At 45.6% G+C, this 20,260-nt stretch overlaps 3 protein-coding genes across 5 annotated transcripts in view; all 3 read right to left on the reverse strand.

Moving 5' to 3' along the window:
- The window catches only part of appa (amyloid beta (A4) precursor protein a), a 41,446-nt gene extending 39,498 nt beyond the window's left edge, over positions 1–1,948 (reverse strand). Inside the window, exon 1 of one of the 2 annotated variants that reach the window (XM_034677501.1) lies at positions 1,527–1,948. In XM_034677501.1, coding sequence (XP_034533392.1) covers positions 1,527–1,586 — 60 coding nt within the window. In that variant the 5' untranslated portion in view covers positions 1,587–1,948. The remainder of the gene's footprint in view (positions 1–1,526) is intronic. The other variant, XM_034677502.1, reaches the window with a different exon arrangement.
- Positions 1,949–2,328: 380 nt separating this feature from the next.
- On the reverse strand, positions 2,329–9,974 carry cyyr1 (cysteine/tyrosine-rich 1). The gene is made up of 5 exons (XM_034677503.1): positions 9,866–9,974; positions 8,587–8,931; positions 5,670–5,769; positions 4,459–4,619; positions 2,329–3,293 (listed from the first exon to the last, which is right to left on the reverse strand). Exons 2-5 carry the CDS (start codon positions 8,657–8,659, stop codon positions 3,160–3,162), a joined length of 468 nt encoding a protein of 155 aa, XP_034533394.1. The 5' UTR covers positions 8,660–8,931; positions 9,866–9,974; the 3' UTR covers positions 2,329–3,159.
- Positions 9,975–12,282: 2,308 nt separating this feature from the next.
- On the reverse strand, positions 12,283–19,928 carry adamts1 (ADAM metallopeptidase with thrombospondin type 1 motif, 1). 2 transcript variants are annotated; one of them, XM_034678197.1, is made up of 9 exons: positions 19,780–19,928; positions 17,053–18,861; positions 15,921–16,261; positions 15,699–15,831; positions 15,156–15,613; positions 14,885–15,071; positions 14,568–14,746; positions 14,178–14,353; positions 12,283–14,097 (listed from the first exon to the last, which is right to left on the reverse strand). In XM_034678197.1, exons 2-9 carry the CDS (start codon positions 17,675–17,677, stop codon positions 13,356–13,358), a joined length of 2,841 nt encoding a protein of 946 aa, XP_034534088.1. In that variant the 5' UTR covers positions 17,678–18,861; positions 19,780–19,928; the 3' UTR covers positions 12,283–13,355. The 2 variants fall into 2 exon arrangements, with proteins under 2 accessions (XP_034534088.1, XP_034534087.1); XM_034678196.1 differs by lacking the exon at positions 19,780–19,928 and adding an exon at positions 19,101–19,156 and having other exon boundaries at positions 12,298–14,097.
- Positions 19,929–20,260: the final 332 nt, after the last annotated feature.

Here is a 20,260-nt window from a genome sequence, read left to right on the forward strand (position 1 = left end):
TAAATGTCACAACTGATGACTGTAACATGACATTTGACATTAAAAATACACTTTATTCCATTTAAGTGACTCATTCACACAAGAGCAAGTGTTAAAAATAGATAACTGTGTGCTCACAAAGGGATATTTTGTGCAAAGACGCTTTAAAAATGCCATTATGTGACACTATATTCATTGTTTAAGGTGCATATTTTATTTTGGATGTTATTAGGGTGATACAAAAGCAAACAACGACAAACAAAAGGGCTGGAGAGGCAACAATGATAGTCTAAGCTCCTGTTGGCTTCCCAGTTTCCCGACCCTCTCTCCATAAATGCTGCAGTGCACCGCCGCCATCTTACTTCTCTATTCTCCTCTCTACTCTGCCCTCTGACTCAAATATAGGAGGAAAACGTCACGATCCTTTGTGTTTTAATGATAATGTCATCATCACATGTCCATTTAGTGAGTTTAAAATCATATCACGGTGTTAAATCTTCACAAAGAAGGAGATATATGTCTTATTTACTTATTTTAATTCACAAAACACGCCCACTCCCTCACATATAGCCCTCGGGATATGGAAAATGAGACAATACGCTTTCTTTTAATCCCTGTGATGAATTAAGGACATCTACCTCTGACTGAAACACAGCAAAATGTGACTTTTTGAATATTTCACTGCCATTTAAGCAGCATAAAAGGGAAATAAAATGCTTGCACATCGTTTTAAACATCTCAAATCAAAGGGAGGTTACCTCTTTTAGCTTTTGATGACAGATTATAGCATTATCTTTACATTTAAAGGTGATACACTTGATTTATAATGTCATATAATCTCAATAAATCACATTTACATAGAGGCTTAGCATGTAAAGCATGAATAAAGCAACACGAAGCATCGGAGCGGTGTTATATCATATTAAGACGCTTTTTCGGTGTGTTTCGTGTTAGTTGGGCATTTATAACAAACAGGCAAATAGAGAAAGCAGTTAATGATAAACATTTTAAGGTTATATTGCACTAAACAGCGAGAAATCTGTGATTTCAACATATCTAGGGATTCACAATCGATGCAAAAACAGCACTAGCTTCCGGTTGAAACCTTCAAAATAAGAGCGACTACGAAATACGTGTATTGTTTTTTTTATTATTAAAAACTTATTTAAGTGAAGATTTTAGATTTTCAAAGTTTTGATTGTAAAAAAGTTTAATTTTAATATAAATTATTTACATGTTGATTCATTATCTGGGAAAACGAAGCTGCGTCAGATTATAACGGTCATCGGTGTTTCGTTAACACGGCACAGTCAACTGCAGAATTCACAACAAAGCTATTACATTATCACATTGTTGTTTTTAAATCAATAAATGTGATTTTATTTGAACAATCTAGTGTCTATTTTCCTAATTTCTCCCCTCTACGCCAAAGCCAGAGCTCCAATTTTGAAGGTACGCCAGTCGTGCTTCCGGTGTAGCGGTCGCTAGCTTACATCAACATAGTGTTAACTCTCCACATTCTGCCTCAAAAACAGGGTTTTTCTTACCTCAGCAGCCAGAGCCGAAGCCGCTAGAGCCAGCAGCAGTAGTGCTACTCGGTCCCCCATGTCGTTTCTCTGACACGACGCTCCTGAAGGCAGCGTTTCTCTTTAACGGTGTAAGGTTTTCAGAGCTGAGACGCTGAGTGTGTGAGCAGCGCCGGTGACTCCCGTTGTCTGATGGTGAGCGAGACCGAGGCTGCACAGCTGCTCAGCGCCGGATCACCTGACCACAGAGGAGTGGGATTAACACTCACACACACACACACACACGCGTATACACACGCGCACAAACGGTATCTGTCAGACACACACGCTTTTTTTTTTAATCCGTTACCCACAGAATCTGTCATCAAACACAACATACGTTCATAAAAAATAAAAACCGTTACAATCATATATTTTATTTTATTACATTTTATTATTTTTAATTTATAAACAATCACTGAAACAGTAAGGCAGGATAACCATTTCACCTGACACGTTATTTATAAAATTAAATCTCGTTAATTATTCAGTAGAATTAATAAGTACGGAAGCCGGTAAGGGTCATACCGGGAAAATAAATTCCTGTATCAAACTCCGACGCTTTTCTGTCACAGCCAATATTCCAGTTGAAAACATACGTGATAATCCTGTTGTAACAGTTTAATAATTGCTAATGCACCTTGCAATGCTGTTATAAATGTTTAAAGTCATCTTTCTGACAAAATTAAGTCATAATTAACTTCTTATGATGCGTTTAAGGTTCGATTCCTGCAGTAAAATCCAAATTCTTCCCAAAAGAACCCGTCTGTTTTGTTTTTGCAAATTGCAAATCTCTGTTATAACTTTTCAAAGTCATATTCCTGACAAATTTAAGTCATAAAGTTTTGATTTAACCCTTTTCTAAAACTTTTTATGCAGAACAATTTTCAAAATGCCTCAAAAAAGCTACACTTTTGAGAAAAGAGTGTGTTTGAGATTAAGATCTCTGACTCTCTTACCACTATGAATAACAGTAAGGTCAGTTCACTTCAATGTGAAACCTTTATTCGCCTACAACAGCAGTTCAAAAGCTAAATGCTTCACAAGTTTCAATAAAGTTGCAAAGGTTGAAAATTAATTCAATTTGTTTCAAGTAAGGCAATAAAACCCACTTCATTTACATTAAACACATTATTTCAAGTTGCTCGTACTATTAAAGTCAGTATTATGCAGTTACTATTCAAGTCTTTGTGTCTACACATGACAGGTCCAGACCTGATCTCCACCTGCCTTCACTTCTCATAAAGCAGAGTCCTTGTCGTGTCCTGGAAACGCTCCTCTCCTCCAGTGATGTAAGCTTCCCTCTTCATGCTGAAAAAGGTGTCTTCACCTTCATCAAAGCAGCGCAGTACCTATGATGTGCACAGGTAGGATATTAACGGGGGAAAGTCCAAGTAGCTGGCTAGTCTGGCTGCTGTGAGGATGCCTTTGTGTGCTTTCCCCCTCACGTCTACAGCTGTGCAGAAAACCGCAGCAGCATGATGCTGAGAGTTCCTGCCTGTGGAGATATATTGCACTGGCCCACTTTCCCCTTACAGAGGGCCTTTTAAACTGTGAGAACACCTTTCTCCAGGGGAGTAAGAACCAGGCATTTCTTTTAAACTGTCCCACAGATTCACTTGGGGGTGCAGCCGGGGTACGGAGGAGGAGGAGAGTAGCTGGCGGGCTGGGGCTGAGCTGGGGTGTAAGGCGGGGGGTGCAGGGAAGAAGGGTACATCTCGTAGTCGTAGGTGTACGGAGGCGGAGGACCTGTGGAGGAGAAAGAATGAGGATGATGATGATACAATAAATGCAAACTTCACAGGTGAGTGTTGCCCTCATTTTACAAGGCATTTCATGAGACTGTTGCACCATCTGGTGGCTAAACGGAGGAACTGCACCCTCCAAAGAAGAGACGCTGTAGAGGATGGAGAAGTAAAGCTCAGGTTTACGTCTTCACATGTTGCTCTGTTTGGATTTTTCTGTATGTTTTGCAGTAAATAATAAAGCTTTCTGACATTGCAACTGGAAAATAACAGCATAGAATACCAAACAACCTGTCGAAACACAGGAATAATTCATACCCATGTTGTTGCATACGAATACACCCATGTTTCACGGCTTAGTGTGTCTGCGCCTCATGTTTATGAAACCTGATCAGAGCTGCAGGGCACAGCGAACACTGCGAGTCCAGTGTAGCATGAAGACGATACACGGGGGAGAATGAAACGTGATAAATAAATGATGAGAAGGAGAAAAAAAACAGCATTCCTGCAGGCCGGAGAGCTTCAGAGTACAGACTGATTTGCAGACAATGTACCTGCGAGTACAAAGTGGGAACACAGGTGTCACAGGCTGTAACAGATGTGGAGCATGTAGGAGGTGCATTCAAGTGTTTCAAAAGCAGGACGGTTTGAAAAGAAGCAGCTCGTTCTTTGTGTCTAGATGGACACTGCACTCAAGGCCACGCTGGATCCCGTTACAGAGGACGCCTTTTCACTTTTTTGTTTTCATATCTGGACGCCTGAGGGCAGAGATAAGGTGACACTGCTGCAGAATGAGAGTGCATCACAGAGGAGTGGTAACAGAGGCATTATTACTCATGTTACATACAGTCAGAACTTTGCTTTCACTTTAGGAATCAGTCACAGTGATAAAAGTCTAGGTTTAGGATACGTTTGGACACTAAACAGAAGTTATCGCTCATATTTTATCCTTTAAAAAGAGTTGTCAGATTATTGTCTTGCTTTTATTTTATTTTGAAGGATTTCCTATCAATATTTTCTTTAACTTATATCTTTTAATTTTAAATTATCTTATTTATCACTTCTAATTTTGAACAATACTTCATAATATTTCAGTTTTAATAGCTTAATACAAGTTTCTGCTTCTTCACAAGTGTGTGTGTGTGTGTGTTTGTCCCTTTAAGACCCACCTGGGTATCCCTGGGTCACAGTGTTGATGTAGGAGGTGCTGAACACGCCGACTCGTGCGCCCCTCCCGTTCTTCATGCACATGCACACACACAAGAACAAGGCCGCCACCGCCCCCATCAGGAACACCACGCCGAACACGATACCAGAGATTGCAGTTCCCCTGAAACACACACACACACACAAACAAACTGTGAGCCACCCAGTGGAGTGTGAGGGGAGGCAGCTGTCTCTACCAGACACGCTACCGATACTTCTCAGGAGCTGCCATGGAGATGGACCGCAGCATCTGATGTAGCTCAGCTGTGTGATGCGTTTGTGTCACAGAGCGTGTGCACGCTGCAGAGGAGTCTGCGAATTGGCACTTTAAAATAGAAGTGCAGTCATCATTAGCAGGTTGCTTACGTCTTCAGAGTCAGCGTTAGTCAGCTTCAGCACCGGCTGGTTTCATGAGCAGCCAGCAAAGTTTTCAAAAAGTCAATCGACTCGATGCATGAAGAATATTAGAGTGGTTTGAAAAGGCAAAGGGAAGAGACGCCTGAAACTGGGTGAAAGTGTTAAAACAGCTGTGCTGAGTCAAAGCAAATAAAGGTGAAAGGTCAGATCCTTTGAAGGGTCTTCTGTCACCGTTTAAAGACAGCTGGTGTGAGAGTCAGAGGTCTGGTCTCATTTACATTTTACCACCAGACCAAGAAAAGCACAGAGGCTGCAAACACCATCAGAAAATCTGTTTCTCAAAGTTTTAAGCAGAAAAGAAATCAATAAGAGAATAATACTCTAAACTCTCTTTTTCTGCAGCTCTAAATTTAAAGGCACAGTAAGTCATTTTGACTGCAGGGGCCTTTAATCAAAACAATAACAGTTTGATGCAGCACGAAATCATGGGGATTGTATTTTTCAGGTCCCACGTAATTCAAAAGGCTTTAATGTCTAACTCTTATAAGCTCCAGCTGACAGGAAGTGATGGATTACTTGGAAACTTTGAGAAAAGCATTAACGCAGACACTCGTGTAGGCCCGTATAAGCCTTGAAAATTTCAGTCAATATGCTGCCAATCCTGTGTCTAACTTCTTAAGAATAATAAAACACTTCTAACGTCATTATCACAGTGATCTGATAGGGCAGGGGCAGACTGATGCAGAGGCGGAAGAACACCAAAACAAACATGGCGAGCGCTCCAGAAGAACCCACGTTAGTACTCTACACAACTTACGAGAGCACGTCCCCAACGTAGGCGTAGTACGAGCAGCAGAAAGGCGGCGTTCCATCGCAGCAGTACTCTATGCAGCCTTCACACTGGGCTTCACTGCCACCTGAAACACACATACACAGTCGTTGAGTGGTGAAAGCTTGAATTAAAAAAACGTCAGCACAGGAAACAAAAGGTTAAAGGCAAAATGTGGATATTTGAAGCTGTAGAGACGTCATTTATATTAAAAAAGCTCTTAAAACGCTCTTAAATCAGGTCAAGATGTCCAGGAAACTTTATAAAACCACCTCCATTAAATCCTCACAGCACACACCCCGGACCAGACGCCTCTATTTATACCTTTAGATTTAAAAGTGTGAACACAGTCGATTTATTGCGAGAGCACAGAGCCCGAGAAGCACTTACCTGTTTTAAGAAGAAGCAATCAATACCTGCGGAGAGTCTGGGGAAAATTAATAACTGGTCTCTGCAGCGAACTCACATGGGGACCTTCGCCTCTGTTCCCATAAATCCTGCCACCCCTGCTAGCATGTATTATTGTAATCAAGGTTTTTAATCTTTAGGATTAGGAGGCAAAATAAAACCACAGAGGGATTAAATAAGTCTCCACCTACAGCAGCGACAGGAAGCTTTGTAGTTCTTTTAGGTCTTATCAGGCAGGGATTTGAAGAGAGAAAGAACAATTCACATCACTTTGGTTTTTCTGTTCTTTGAATTCGTGACAAACAGACAGAAAAAGCTTCCTGCTGATATTCATCTCCAAAACTATGAGCATGCGAGCAACAGTTGCCATGTGACAGCGGTGCAGCATTTTCCTTAGTTAAAACAAGACATGCTTGATTTAGTTTTCCACGTCCGGGCTGACTTACTGAGGCAGCAGATGAGCTGCATGGCCGGCCAGCTGAATCAGACTGTGCAGGCTGCAGACTGAGAGACGTTTCTACAACATAACCTGAAAGATCAGCACATTTCTAATCATAACACGGCTGTTCTTATGAGTTTGTGTCTTTACTTGGTTACTTTAATCTGAAGGGGGATTTCAAAGCAGAAGATTATCTTGAATTTCAAAATAAAGCCAGCATCAGAGGTCCCATGTTTTGGAATTTTTAGCCGCAGCCTCTCAGATTCTTCTCTCATTATCTGGTGCATTGATTTGAGGGCGGGATTCTGACACTGAGGCTGGTGCAGACGAATGCAGAGGTGGAAAAACACCAAAGCGCTCCAGGAGAACCCGCGCCAGAACCCTGCACATTTAATACAGCATTTGAGTGTCTTTCGTGTGCAACTTTACGGTTAGATAAGAAAGTCCTTGGTGACCACTTGATCAAAAGTTAGGCTTCACAAGCTCTCTTAGCTTTGTCAGAGTGATGAATAAACAGCTGTAGTTGGCTACAACCATAAAAAGAATCCCATTCCATGGGAAACTATTAAGATAACCACCACCCCATTCCCTTTCCTCTCCTCTCACACTTCCTTCCAAATATGGTCACATCTGACTCCAAAACCCAACCCTGGGAACGACTTCAATGACCAGCCTGAGGCTCAAAGACTTAGATCCACAAACAAGGGAAGTCACCGGGATAGGTTTGACAAAATTGTACACAGAGAGCAATTGCAAGTTGAATTCTGGGAAGTGTAGGATTAGTGGCATTTTTGGAGCTTGAGTAATGTATCTCAAAGAACTTGATGTGAAGTGAAGGATGGGGAAGTAGAAGCAGGGATTTTAGATAGAACCTTCATCCACCACAAGGAAGCAAAGCCAGAAACCTCAGGCAGAACCAGACACATTGGTGGCACCAGAGTGCGATGAAGGTTTCTCTAAACTGTCCGATGCATGACGACTCGCATACACTGAATTTATTACAAAGTGTGAGTGTTGTTCCCTTGCATTGGGGCAGAAGTGTACATCCAACATGCTTATTCATGCTGGGAGCAAACATGGCGTCTGCAGGATAAATTACACACTTTTGTTGCGTGTATGATTAATGTACCTCAGCCAAAGCCTCCATATTCTAAAGAATTGCACACACAGCTGCTCTGCTCTGTGTACTCGTCTCAACCTGCTGCCACCACACGGGACTCTGAAGGCTTCCCCCCTCTCTTCTCCAGCTGTGGGTACTTTTCAAAGGTTGTGGCGTCTTCGAACACTTCAAAACCGAGACACACACAGCAAAGAAAGGAAGCTCTGTGGATCTGCTTTCTGTCAGCGATCACTCACGCTCAAATGATGTGAGCCTGGAGGCGTGTGTTCACATTTCCAGGCACGGGGAGAGGGGAATTAAAGAAAGGAAGCTGGGTGCTGCCTTTTAATTACTGTGACTCCCAAAAAAAGGACTGATTGTGCTCACTATTTCACTGCAAAACAGGCTTTTCAACGTGTGATGGATGTGTATCTGATTATAAAGGTCAACTTTTTAATTAAACACTACGCCCCCCCGGGCATTAAAGCTCCTACACCTCCCTGTAAATGCCTCCAGGAGGTCCCAGCAGCAGACTTCTGGTGTTGCTCTGTCTGGGTGGTCCACAGAGGTCCTGGCTCCTGTCTCTCCACACACTCAGAGACAATGGCACCGTGTCTTCCCCCCCCCTCTCCACACACACACCCTACCAAACCCAACCACTTCTCACACACACCACTACCCCAGCCTCCTTAGCAAAGAACTGTACTGTGGATTCAAGGTTTTCCAGGGAGCTCAAATGGAAAGAAAACGCAACTTGGATTAAAAGTGAGCAGAGGTTTTATGATTTAGGGATGAATTTGGGAGGAATACGCAGCTTGAATGAAAATAAAGTGGATTAATGACACATCACAGAGGATTTTCTTTACATTTTACACCAACTTAGCTATTTTTCTTACATTTAATGAGTATAAACATAACAAAAGATACAAAAGCAGGATGAATGATGGATTAAAACTCACCAGTGAATAAACAAAGCAGCAACGAGCTCCTCAACAACTTCCATCTCCTCCACCTCCTCCAGGGGTTTTCCATGACCCTCCTCTTCCCCTTTGAGTCCACTTTCCAGGGTGCTTTTAGTCTCTTATCAAAGACAACACACTCCCGTCTTTCAGTCACCTATTCCGCGCACCCCGTTCCATCTTTGCGCCTCAAAAAAACCAGGAGCGAGCTGCTCCAGTACCTCCAAAGTGAAGTTCCGTTTGTTCCTCCACGTGTGCGCGTCTCCTCTGTCCTCCTCCGAGGTTTCCACACCTCCGAGTGACTGCTGCGGGTTTTATTCCCCTCCCCCGTTCACTCAAATTACCCTGTGTGAGTTAACACCGGGGAGAGAGGGAGAGAGAGGGAGGGAGGAATGAAGTCAGCAGCATTATAACCAAAGACTTCTGCTGTATATTAAAGAAAAAGACGCGTCATGTGAGCGCACGATGATTGGGTCTTTAAAGCTCCACTGGGGGGTTTTCATCTGGTAATAAAACTGATGAATTAAATATAAAAGCTTCGTTATGACACATGAAAGCAAACTCTAGCATCTGATATAAGATCAATTACGTCCATAAGGTTATTTTTACCTGTAAGAATTCTGCAGCAGGGTGGGTAGACTACCAAGACACTGCTAAAAGACATCAGTACCAAGCCTGAGGTCCTAAAAAAGTACCTGTTTATAACATGTGCACACTAGATGATTATAATGCATGCACAAGATACTTGAAGACTTGTTCCCACACAATAACTGTATTTACTTGGAGCACAAAATATCATCTTGTGCACCCTATAGCATATGAAAATGTTCTTTTGGGGACTTTAAAGGCCCTGTAGAATTATTTTTAGCTTTTAAAGGGAAACTGGATGAGATGTATTTTACACCTAATAGGCTCATAAGACCAGATCTCTGTTAGTCATCATTTTACTACATGGCAGCTACTTTGTGACCTGGGGCGTCTGGGTCATTATCCAATATCCATATTCTATATTTACCTTAAAATTATCAATAATATTATCATTATTCAAAGTAATTTAGTTTTATTTTATTTCATATTCACCTTATCATTGTTGATTTTATTTAATTGTTTCATTTTATTTAATTTTATACTCACCTTATCATTATTTAAATTATTTAAATTATTATTATTTATTTATTTTTAACTATGTAAGCACATTGTTGTATTCTCCTGACCTTAAGCTTCTGGAACAAAAACATTTCCTCCAATTGGACATCTATAAAGTCAGGAGTACAGTCACCTGTAGTTTGAAAGCAGATGTCTCCATTGTGAGAACTTGACATGAGACATCCATGTGCATCCCACCTCTTGGCACTCTCCTGTATTCCTCCTCATGGGGTAACATCAGGACCTGCATGAGATAACAGGAGGGGTAAGACTGTGATGACCTGAGGCGAAAACAGCGTGCTGCTCACCACCTGAGAGAAGGAACAGAGTCAGGTTATTGTGATGACACCAAAACAACACGCGCTCATCTCTGGAGCATGAGTGTATGAATGCTAAGATGATTCCTCACTCAGATATTCCTCCTGTTGATTTAAAGTGCAGGGGTAAACCACCAACCTCCTTCTTCTTCTTGTGCTAACCTGCAGGGACCAATAAAGAGCGTATTAAAGAGCTTAATTACATCTCTGGAAAGCTTCTTGTTGGCTGTAAACATCCTGTAAAAACACTGCAGAGGAATAAAACCCTTCTTCTGTTAAATGCATGCTCAATAAGGATGATACAGCTTTCATTTCTTGTCCTTCTTTAGGTTTATTTCCTCTTTTCTGCAGGAGAGTGTTTGAATCTCGGATGTGAGTGCTGTTGCTTCCAAGGATGTAAACTGGGTTCAGTCATCCAGAGTGTAAACAAACACTTTATGGGAAACAAGGGTGGCAAAAGGAGGGAGATAATTGACTTCTCAAAAATGCCACCCACACTGAGCGCCAATGATTCATAACGCCTTCCAGATGTTTCCTTAAAGCCGTGATGACGGGACCCAGGCGTGGACAAATAAGCAGGTAAAAGGAGGCCGGAGTTTCATCCAGCGGCCAGATAACACTGACATTTACAGTGAATCACTTCCTCGCCTACAGCAGCTGTTTATCCTGCCGACACATTATGCAGATTACAAAGATGGGCGATCTTGTTCTTAAGCAGCCATAATTACAGGATAATGGTTTCCTTTGTGCTGCAGTGGGAGCCGACAAGGCGGGAGATCATCTTCCTCGGGGGGGCAAACATAGAGAGCCACACATGAAGGCTGCAGATCTGGGGACAGCACAGAGACTGGTGCTGTCTCTTACTTTAACTCTACCTGTCCCATTAAAGTTACTAACCATAGACCTTTCTGGAGTCCCTGAGCTCCCTTGTCCCGTAGGTTCCTGTTGCTGTGGACGTGCCAGACTCCAGCTGCTACAACTACTACTATCTGTCTCACCACTATCATCTGTCTCTCTCTTCATCTCCCTCTATCCCTCTCTCCAACTCAGTCTCAGCAGATGTGTGTCCAACATGAGTCTGGTCCTGCTGGAGGTGTCTGCCTGTTAAAGGAAGTTTGTCCTTGCCACTGTAACTTGCTAAATGCTGCCAAGTGCTCTGCTCATGGTGGATTAAGATGAGATCAGACTGAGTCCTGTCTGTAAGGTGGGACTGGATCTTATCCTGTCTTGATGTTGGGTCTTTTTTAATAATAGAACATAGAGTACGGTCCAGACCTAAAGATTGATTGATATACAATATTCTTTGTTCTATTACTTTGAGTGCTTGCTGAGGGTGGCATTGTTTGGTCTCCAAAGAATAAGACAAAGACCTCATGTGAACAACTTTCACTTGACTTAACTTCAAGGTTTCGCCCTTTCTTCAAAACCCAGAACTCTACCCGCGCTAATTCTGCAGACAGACTCATAAAAACACACACCAAGTTTTAAAAACTACCTGCAGTGGTTTCTTATTTTGCATTTTGTAAGACAAGCTCAAAGTCCAGAATCAAATCAGGACTGCACACACAGAGCATGTCTGAAATACTGAAAGGTAAAGATTTAAAATGAGACAAAGGGGGCGTGGCACTTCCTATATTGTGTTTAAAATGACGTGGCACACTGTGATTGGCTAAGGAACTATCCACAAATCAAGCACTGCATGGAATATGTAGGAGCAACATGACAGGCTGTGAGGGCAGTGTGTGTGGACATTACATGGCACTGTGTAATACTGCCATCTAGTGGACTAAATATGAATTACAAACAAGTCACTTTAAAGATGCAAGATGGAGCTGCACTGTGAGGACTTTTGGACAATGGGAGTCAGATTTGGGTTGAAATGTTTGATGTTTGGTGTGATGGAATAAGTCTTAGATTTGACTGAGGGTCAAAGTCGAGGTTAGGGATGGTTCAAAAGAAGGTTTTTGTTTGGATTTATGTCAAAGAAAGATGAATAAACAAAGAGATTTCTACATTTTGGGACATTTAAAAAAGAAATGAGAGCTCATTGCAGGGTTGCAGCCCATTGCAGCTGTCATTGGGTCAATTTATGGTCTTTAATAAATCGAGGGGACATGTGTTTGGACTTTGAGAGGAAGGAGAGCATGCATTAGGAGGAGCCTCGACTCGGATCCAGCATTTGGAAAGGTGTATTTGTGCGTGAATCAGACAAACCACTCAAGAGACAGAAGCTGCACAAGTCAATGTGATACTTTATTCATGAACCTAGGACCATATATATATATTTATATATATAAAACACTGTATAAATACTCTGTATACTCTACTCCCTTCTGTGATCTCAATGACAAATAAAAAATAATATTAAAAAGCCACATGGTTATATTTAACAGGCTGTACAAAAATAAATAATGTTTGGATATTCTGTACAAAAGAAAACCACATGATAGAAAAAAAAAACAAGGAGCCTTCGCGGAAGGCAGGAGAGACTTACTTATGAAGTATTAGCAGGAGACAAGTCCCTCTTTAGGTCTCCACACACACACACACACACACACACACACGCAATCACACACTAACAAACGCGCACACACACACACTCCTCTTTGGTCTTTGGAGAGTTCCCTCATTTAAAGGCTGCGGTGTGGAGGAGGGCAAGATATGGCTGAGGCGTTAGGAGACAACTGGGTGTTACATGTGCCAAAGATGAAGTGCTACAGGTTTGTGATAAATAAACGGTTTGAACATAAACACTCGGACGTTAACATTATCTTAAATCCATACCTGATGGGCTGAGCGAGTCCATATGAGCTCCTCTCTTTCATTTCTTTCCTTATATACTCTGTGAGAACCTCCCCCACCCCCAAAAAACCCCGACGTGTGTCCAGCCCAGCTTGGACAAACATCATATACATGCATTAAAAATATCTCACACACACTCTCACACACTCACGCACGCACAAGCATTGGCACAGTAAGCAGCATGCTCCTTTAGGAAACCAGGAATGTCCATGCTTTCTGCCTCCTGATGGGAGGTACGATGTGCCACTGCTGCTCTGACAGGCTGGGATCAGTCTCGTGACGCAGCGGCGAGCGGCGAGGACTTGTGGACTGATTGCTGCCTCCGAATTGGAAGGAAAAAAGTGGACCCATTGACCTCCGAGAACCAGCGAAAACCTGCAGCACTCTGGTTCTGGATGTAAACATTCATCGGCCTCTCAGGATGTCCGTTGAAAAAAGAGGAGAGGCAGTGAGAGTTTTATCGGACGTCTGAGTAAGAGCTGGGTTTACGGAGGATGGCGGTCCTTAACAGGCGCCCTGATTGCACAGTTCCAGCAGGGGTCGCGGCCGGTCTTTGGAGTCGCAGCTGTCGTGGGTTAGCGTGCGCCCGTCGTGCCCGATGCAGCGCAGCTGGCGTTTGCGGAAGCCTCGCCCGCAGGTCTTTGAGCATGCTGACCATTCTCCGAGGAGCCAGGAGGGACACGGCTGGGCGGCGCAGGACCTGGACGCCAAAGGACGCAGCTCCTCAGGGCAATCTCTTGAAGGGCGACCCTGAGGATCCAGACACACCACCTCCCTCTGCTGCGTGCCTCCGCCACACGTCTGCGAACACGGACCCCACTCTCTCAGGGTCCACTCGGCACCGCCGACCTCTCTGATGGCGTTGATGGACTGGCGGCGGCCTGCGTTGTTGTTGGACGCTGAAGCAGCATTCTTGGGTCTGGGTGCAAAGTAGCTGTACTTAACTCTAGGTCTGGGAGACTCTCCGACAGACAGGACTTGGATGGTGAGGGGAGAGGGGAGAGGGGCGAAGCTGCGGAGGCGCTCCAGGGAGGCGGAGGAGCCGCTGTATCGCAGGAGGGACCCTTGCAAGGCGATGTCAGTCTCCATGGTCATCAGCTTGTAGTCCCCGTTCAACAGGTAGGTCCCATCCTGGCGCCGCACCGCTAAGTAGCTGTTATCGTGGCGGCTGCTGCCGGGGGCACGCTGCTTTACATCGACGTGGGTCGCACCAGCAGGGATCGTGACAACATCCTGGTAACCAGGTCTGAAAGAGAACACATAAGGGTCAGATACAGACGTAAAACCTTCAATCAGAGTGAAACAAAAAGCCGGATTGATGCATACCTTGCACGCTCCAGAGAGCCGGACACTTTCTTGCACGTTGATCCATCTCCACCGCACACGCCACACTTATCAAAGCGCCTGTTGGAGCCGATGACACGATCACACCCAGCTTTGACGCACTGGCCTTGAACACACACCGAGGTGGAGTCTGGACTGCAGGGCGTGCCGTCAGCCACCTTGAAGCAGCAGAGAGACAGATGAGGAGTTAGAGCGCTGCTTGTTAAAACTGTTACATAAGAGTCAGAAGACCGGAGCCCGAGGCCTGACAGAAAGCACAATAGCTGAATCTTCAACTTGCAGGTCTGAGCAAGCAGGAGCTGTTTTAAGATAAACTAAGCCCCAGAGAGTGATGTAACACGACTCCAAATCTGGCATGGGAGCAAATCTCACCTTGGATTTGAGGACAAAGAAGTATCCAGTCCCCTTGGCGCGGCACACCAGCTTGCAGCGGTCTTTGGGTGAGACTCCAGCATACTTAGGCACCCACTCAACACCCTCCCCTGAACCCAGCGACACTTGGGCTGACATGTCGTTGTGCGCCAGGCACTGCTCCTCACGGAAAGAGAGGCCTGAGGAAGAAACGGAGTGAGGTCAGATCGACAGCTCGTAAATCAAACGTCCAAACCTCTTAAAACTTAAACTTCCAAGAAAGTGTTCAGAACATTTCTCAAATTTTACACCAGATTAGCGACTCAAAGATCTCGTACCATTGGTGTCAGGGCAGGCCTCTGTGTTACAAGAGCGGTACTGGATCCTCTTGCCCTCGCAGTACTTGCCCCCATTTTTGGGCAAAGGGGTATCGCAGGAGCGGAAGGAGTACTGGACTCCTCCACCACAGGTTCTAGAGCAGTCGCCCCATGGACCCCACAAGCCCCAGCCGCCGTTGACAGGAGTCTGAAGCACAAAACACACAACGGTTACAACTTTGAAATCAAACAGAAGCAAACTCAGGGGCATTCAGAGAGTTCTGGTTCCTACCTGGTGTTTAGCGGCTTGGCTCTTGGTGAGACACTGTCCGGCCAAGCAGAAGCTGTCGTGCCCGCACGGCGTCCCGTCCGCCCAGGGGAAGTTCTTCGTCTGGCACACCAGCAAACCGTTGGTCGTCGTCACGGTGCACCACAGAGCCGCACACGTGGTGCTCAGATCCGGGCAATGCTGCGACTCCTCTCCGAAGGTGAGCCGACACTGATGGTCGGCGTCGTACACAGTCCCGGGCAGAGGCTGGGGCAGAGCCTGAGGTTTCACCGGCTTGTCCAGAAGGCACTGACCGTGGCCATTGTCCAGGAAGGTGGTGACCATGAGGGCGGAGCAAGGGGACCACGGCTGCTGTTGGTCCAGGTTGGATAAGGTGGATGCCATCATGTGGGAGCCCCAGTGGGCGCCGTTGACGCCTGAGCACAGCTGAGCATCATCGTGAGGCATGTTGAAGACGTGGCCTGAAATGAAAACATCTCTTTGAGCACCTCAAAACTTTCTGGGATGTCTTTTTAAAACACAAAAACATGAAGTTATGATTCTTACCCAGCTCGTGAGCCACAGTGAAAGCTGCCTGAAGGCCGTCATCCTCAATGATGGAGCAGCTTCTGTCAGGGTCACACACGGTGCCAACATCAGCCATGCCAAGAGTGTCACAAGAGTGAGCTCCACAGAGATCCTGAACCAGAAAACAAGACACAACATTAAAGTCTGACACCTCTTTTAACATCTCTGATCAGTTTTTGGTCTCCTCCTCGTGTGACTTACCGTCCTGGTGAAGAGCACGGCGGTGTCATAGTGCTCGGGGTGACGGTCACTGGGCGGGTTGTGCTGCCTCTGCCACTGACAGAAGTTTCGGAGGGTCATGGCAGCGTTGGACGACACCTGAGGGCCTCGCTCCTCTTCGTACACCACCAGCAGCTTCACCACCGCCAGGCTGATGGAGTTGTGGATGCTGGGGTGGCGGTAGAGGCGGGATGCGACTGCCATGATGGTCAGCAGGTAGGGCTTGAGCCCGGCGCCGTGGAACTCGGCCATGGACTGGTCTGCGACAAGCATGATCTCAAGGTAGCGAGGGGTGGAAACAAAACGCCGGGATCTGTGGTGAGCTGGAAGAAGGGAGAGTGGGTTAGACCAAATTGGGTCCATGTGGACTTCTGTGGAGTTACAGTCCTGATATTAATGAGCAGAAACTTGTGACATTTTTGCACAACAGGCAGTTTTTTTGGAAACTTTCTGCAGCCTGGAAAACTCAGCCAGCGCTCTAAATAGATACAAAGGCTTTTTTTCATGCTCCAAAAAGAGCTCCGGATGTGCCTGGAGGAGCCTGGCCCTGACTCAGCGTCACACCACCGACGGCTCCTCCTCCTCGGGGTCTACATTCCGACTGTGACCTTCTCTGGTGGAAAATTATGCGAGCGAGAGCAGGGAGAGGAGAGCAAATCCTTTCTAGGGAGAAATCTCTGCCGGCGCGAGTTGTACCAGGAGGCGATCTAACACGTCTCAGTACTGCCGGGCTCTGGCTGGCCCCAACCCCGCGGCTCCCCTCCCCTTCCTCCGTCACTCCTCCTCCTCTTTCCCCGAGGAGAAGTTTCCTCCCTCACTCTCCCTCCCACCCTCTCCAACTCGCTGTCAAAAAGGTAGCTGAGTGCACTGCGCATGCTGTGCAACCTGGCACATTTTCAACTCCAGCTGACAGCACTTTGGTGCGCTTATTAACTGCAGCTACTGACTCTAAAGACAACGTGCTTGATGCTGAAATGTATCCCTACACTCTTTACAGTTATTAAGACACGTTTCTGTTTTAACTGTTCAAATGTTTCTGTTTGAAAGTGATGAATAAGTTGTTTATTAAAAGAGTAAACGTGCGTAAAGTGCGCAGAGTGATCCTGCAGCTCACCTGTCTGCTCTGCGTTAGCGGCTCCGCTCCAAGCTTCTTTCTCCAGATTCTTTGGCACCCTCTCCTCGTCCTCGTTGACCCCGCACTTGGAGCTCCCCTCCTCAGCCAGAGTTGCACGGCCTCTCCGGCGGATGCTGTGGACCTCCTCCTCTGAGCCCTGGAAGTCACTCGAGTTGAGGGGCTGGATAAAATACTCTTCACCCTGAAAGTAGAATCCGCCTCTGAGTCCGTGACACAGGTTGAGCGCAGCGGCGGAGTGCTCCTCTCCGTTCACGGTGCCTGAGAAGAAACACCCCGGTTCCGCTCCACTCTTGGGTTCCTGCGTGGGTTCGGTCTCGGGACTCCCCACTAAGCTGAAGACAAAACCCGGCGCCAAGAAGGTCTGGTCAGGTTCAAGCTGCAAGAACAGCTCCTTTCCAAATACGTCCAACCGATACTCCCTCATCTCCGCCTCCTTCTCCTTCTCCTCCGGGGAGAGAGTCCGCCACGGTTCGGTTTCGCTCTCCGACCGGGCCACGGGGTCTAATCTGACGGGCACCACGGTGCTCTCCTCCCAGGCGCCGTGCGCCGTGCCGACGCACAAAGCGGCAATTAAACCAATGGAAACGCGTAAAAGCAACATCATAAAACTTTGAAATCCGACAGTCGAGAAAATTTATTGATAATAAAGTCTCTACCAGGAAGCAAGTTAATCCTTTAAAAGGTTTTCCACTATCTCTGAGTCTTTGAACTTCCACAAAATTGTTCCCCAAATTACGCACGAGCATAAAAATCTAAAAAAGGATCAAATCCAGTGCAAAAGTCGTTAAAAGTTATGTGCAGACTGACTGTTGCAGAAAAGTCTTTTCATTTAATGAAAATAAAGTCTGGATGTGGATGCAGTAAATCCAACGGGTCTCTTTCTCTCCAGATCTCAGCAGATGTCTCAGTTTCTCTGTCTTTAAGTTCGGGGGCAGGGTTTTCCTCTGCTGGCCCGTTTAGTCTGTTCTCTGCTCTTGCCTTGCAGTCAGAACAGAGCCGGTCCCTCCTATATATCCCCCTGCCCCGGGACCACCCCTTTCCTGAGGGCCCTTTGATGTGAGAGGGGCCAAATCCCGTGCGCAACGAAAACGCACCAGCAACCTGGAGCGTTGCCATAATAATAATCAATCATTGTGGAGGGAAGGGAGCTCTGAGAAGAGGAGTGTTTTCTTCTGCTTACTGTGTTTGTGACTCATGAGATGTACACACACACTCACAGCCCGCAGATATCATGACTGAGTGTGTTCCTCTGTCATATATGTTTGTCATTTCACAATGAGTCTGTTTTTCTTTATCATGAGGTGTAAACATTGAAAATAAGGGACCAAAATAAACCTCTGCTTCACATTAAGAGCTCTACTTCATAACTTTTTCCTTATTCCAACATAACTCATGGTGACAGGCAGCAGTGCATTATAAGGATCAGTGTTGTAGTGTCTGTGCAACTGGAGCTGGGAGATGGCATCAGGTCGGGAGTGGTAACCATACCGTGCTGGCTGAGGCTCCAGGAGCCGTACTCACCTCCCCCCCGTGCCAAGCCGGCTGTGGTGCACCGTGGCCGGGCTCCTCAGCCCCGCTCCTCGGGGAGAGGGAGCAGAGAGGGGGCGCTGAGGTCTTAAGGTGGAGCGGCTCCTGCATGGGGCTGCCTCTGCGTCAAACTCAAGGCGAGCAGAGCCCCTGTCCTCCGGCTGCTCACCCCACCCGCCCGGACTGTCCTCCCTCTCTCCAACACACAGGAAGAGTTTACGCAGGAGCTTCATCAGAGATCACCGGCGAGGCTGGATTTCACTGAGAGAAATCAAAACAGAGTGAAATCAGATATAAAAAACACTTTTTAATAATGAGGGAGCTCAGAAACAGCTTCTAAATATCTCAGGAAAGTGTATTATCTCCACATATATGACTTAAATACTCATAATCACATGCTTTTAACAGCTTATTGATGATTTAAACAATAATGTGTCACTTTTACGCACTGGATCAAACATCACTGGTTATTCCTAAAGCGACAAATAACACAAATCCACCTTAAGAGCAACAGGTCAGAAAAAGAGAGTTGTAATATCAGAACTTTCCAGAAGACAGCAGTCACGAGTCAAGGAGGATTCCAAGAGATTTTCCATGACCTGACGCTGCAGTCACGTGACTAACCGGCAGGGGGCGCAGCTGCATCACTTTCGGTAAGTTGTAAAAAAGTCAGTGTGAGTCACCAACCACAGGGGGGCAGACGTGACCAAGAGATTAGGGTGCTGAGGCTGAGTCAGGAGGATGATGAAGACGAGGGACACTTTTTGCGTCATGTGATGTTAAAAGAACGTCAATAATGAGTGCATACATGTCTGTGACTGCAAAACATGGATATTGTCTGATGGTATAAGGAGTAACAAATTAAAAATGAAGCATAATAAAGAAGTTAATGTGGCTGTTTTATTCATGGATGATGATGCAGACATGGATAGAGAGGACACAAATGCAGCCAAAGTGATGACTGAGCATGTGCAATTCAAAGTTTGTCATATAACCTTACATGTCAGTGATGTTCAGAGGTGAGCAGGCAACAATTCAAATCACAAACCACACACTGAAGTGGAAGTGGAGAAACCAAAGGAAGCCGGTGAGCAGCAGCAGGTGAGACAAATTGGGCACAGGTGACAGGAAGTGAATGTTCAGACCTCAGAGGGAAGATACAACTGTAACCCTTTTTACCTGCACGTGCAGCCGTAGTGTCCTCTCTACACTCCCATGGGACTGCGTTGGGTTGTTTTTGGGGATGTGGGGATGCGGTGCGGAGAGAAACACTGGACGCCAGGGGATGCATGTGAGCGCTTGGATGACGCATCACGTCTGCTCCAAAATCCAACAGCCTCTGATCTACAGTGTCCCAGGAGGGACCAAAACGAAATACAAAACAGCAGGAATTGCTCAATCTGGCTGAACAGGGACACCTGGTGGCCTTTTTAGGCTACTACCTTACACAACTATTAATTGAATTTCCAATTAGGGATTAATTAGGGATTCAGCTGAAATTGGAGGGAGTAAAATCAGCTCTGACTCAGTCTGAACCTCAATGACGTGCCATCCTAACTCATGAATCTCCTCTTGCTATAATCATGGTTGAGTATTTATCATAAGTGTCATTGTCCAGGATGTCAGTGTGTTTCAAAGGTTGTAAAAGGCCTTAGCTAAA

This window comes from Notolabrus celidotus, chromosome 24 (genome assembly GCF_009762535.1).
Source record: "Notolabrus celidotus isolate fNotCel1 chromosome 24, fNotCel1.pri, whole genome shotgun sequence".
Taxonomy (NCBI): Eukaryota; Metazoa; Chordata; class Actinopteri; order Labriformes; family Labridae; genus Notolabrus; species Notolabrus celidotus.

Coding starts and splice junctions, on each gene's coding strand:
- cyyr1 (XM_034677503.1), bottom strand. CDS start 8,659: ATGGAAAACCCCTGGAGGAGGTGGAGGAGATGGAAGTTGTTGAGGAGC. Junction 5,770..8,586: donor GCTGCTTTGTTTATTCACTG/GTGAGTTTTAAT, acceptor TGTGTGTTTCAG/GTGGCAGTGAAGCCCAGTGT. Junction 4,620..5,669: donor TACGTTGGGGACGTGCTCTC/GTAAGTTGTGTA, acceptor TGTGTGTTTCAG/GGGAACTGCAATCTCTGGTA.
- adamts1 (XM_034678197.1), bottom strand. CDS start 17,677: ATGATGTTGCTTTTACGCGTTTCCATTGGTTTAATTGCCGCTTTGTGC. Junction 15,832..15,920: donor CCGTGCTCTTCACCAGGACG/GTAAGTCACACG, acceptor TTTCTGGTTCAG/GATCTCTGTGGAGCTCACTC. Junction 15,072..15,155: donor GCCAAGCCGCTAAACACCAG/GTAGGAACCAGA, acceptor TTTGTGCTTCAG/ACTCCTGTCAACGGCGGCTG.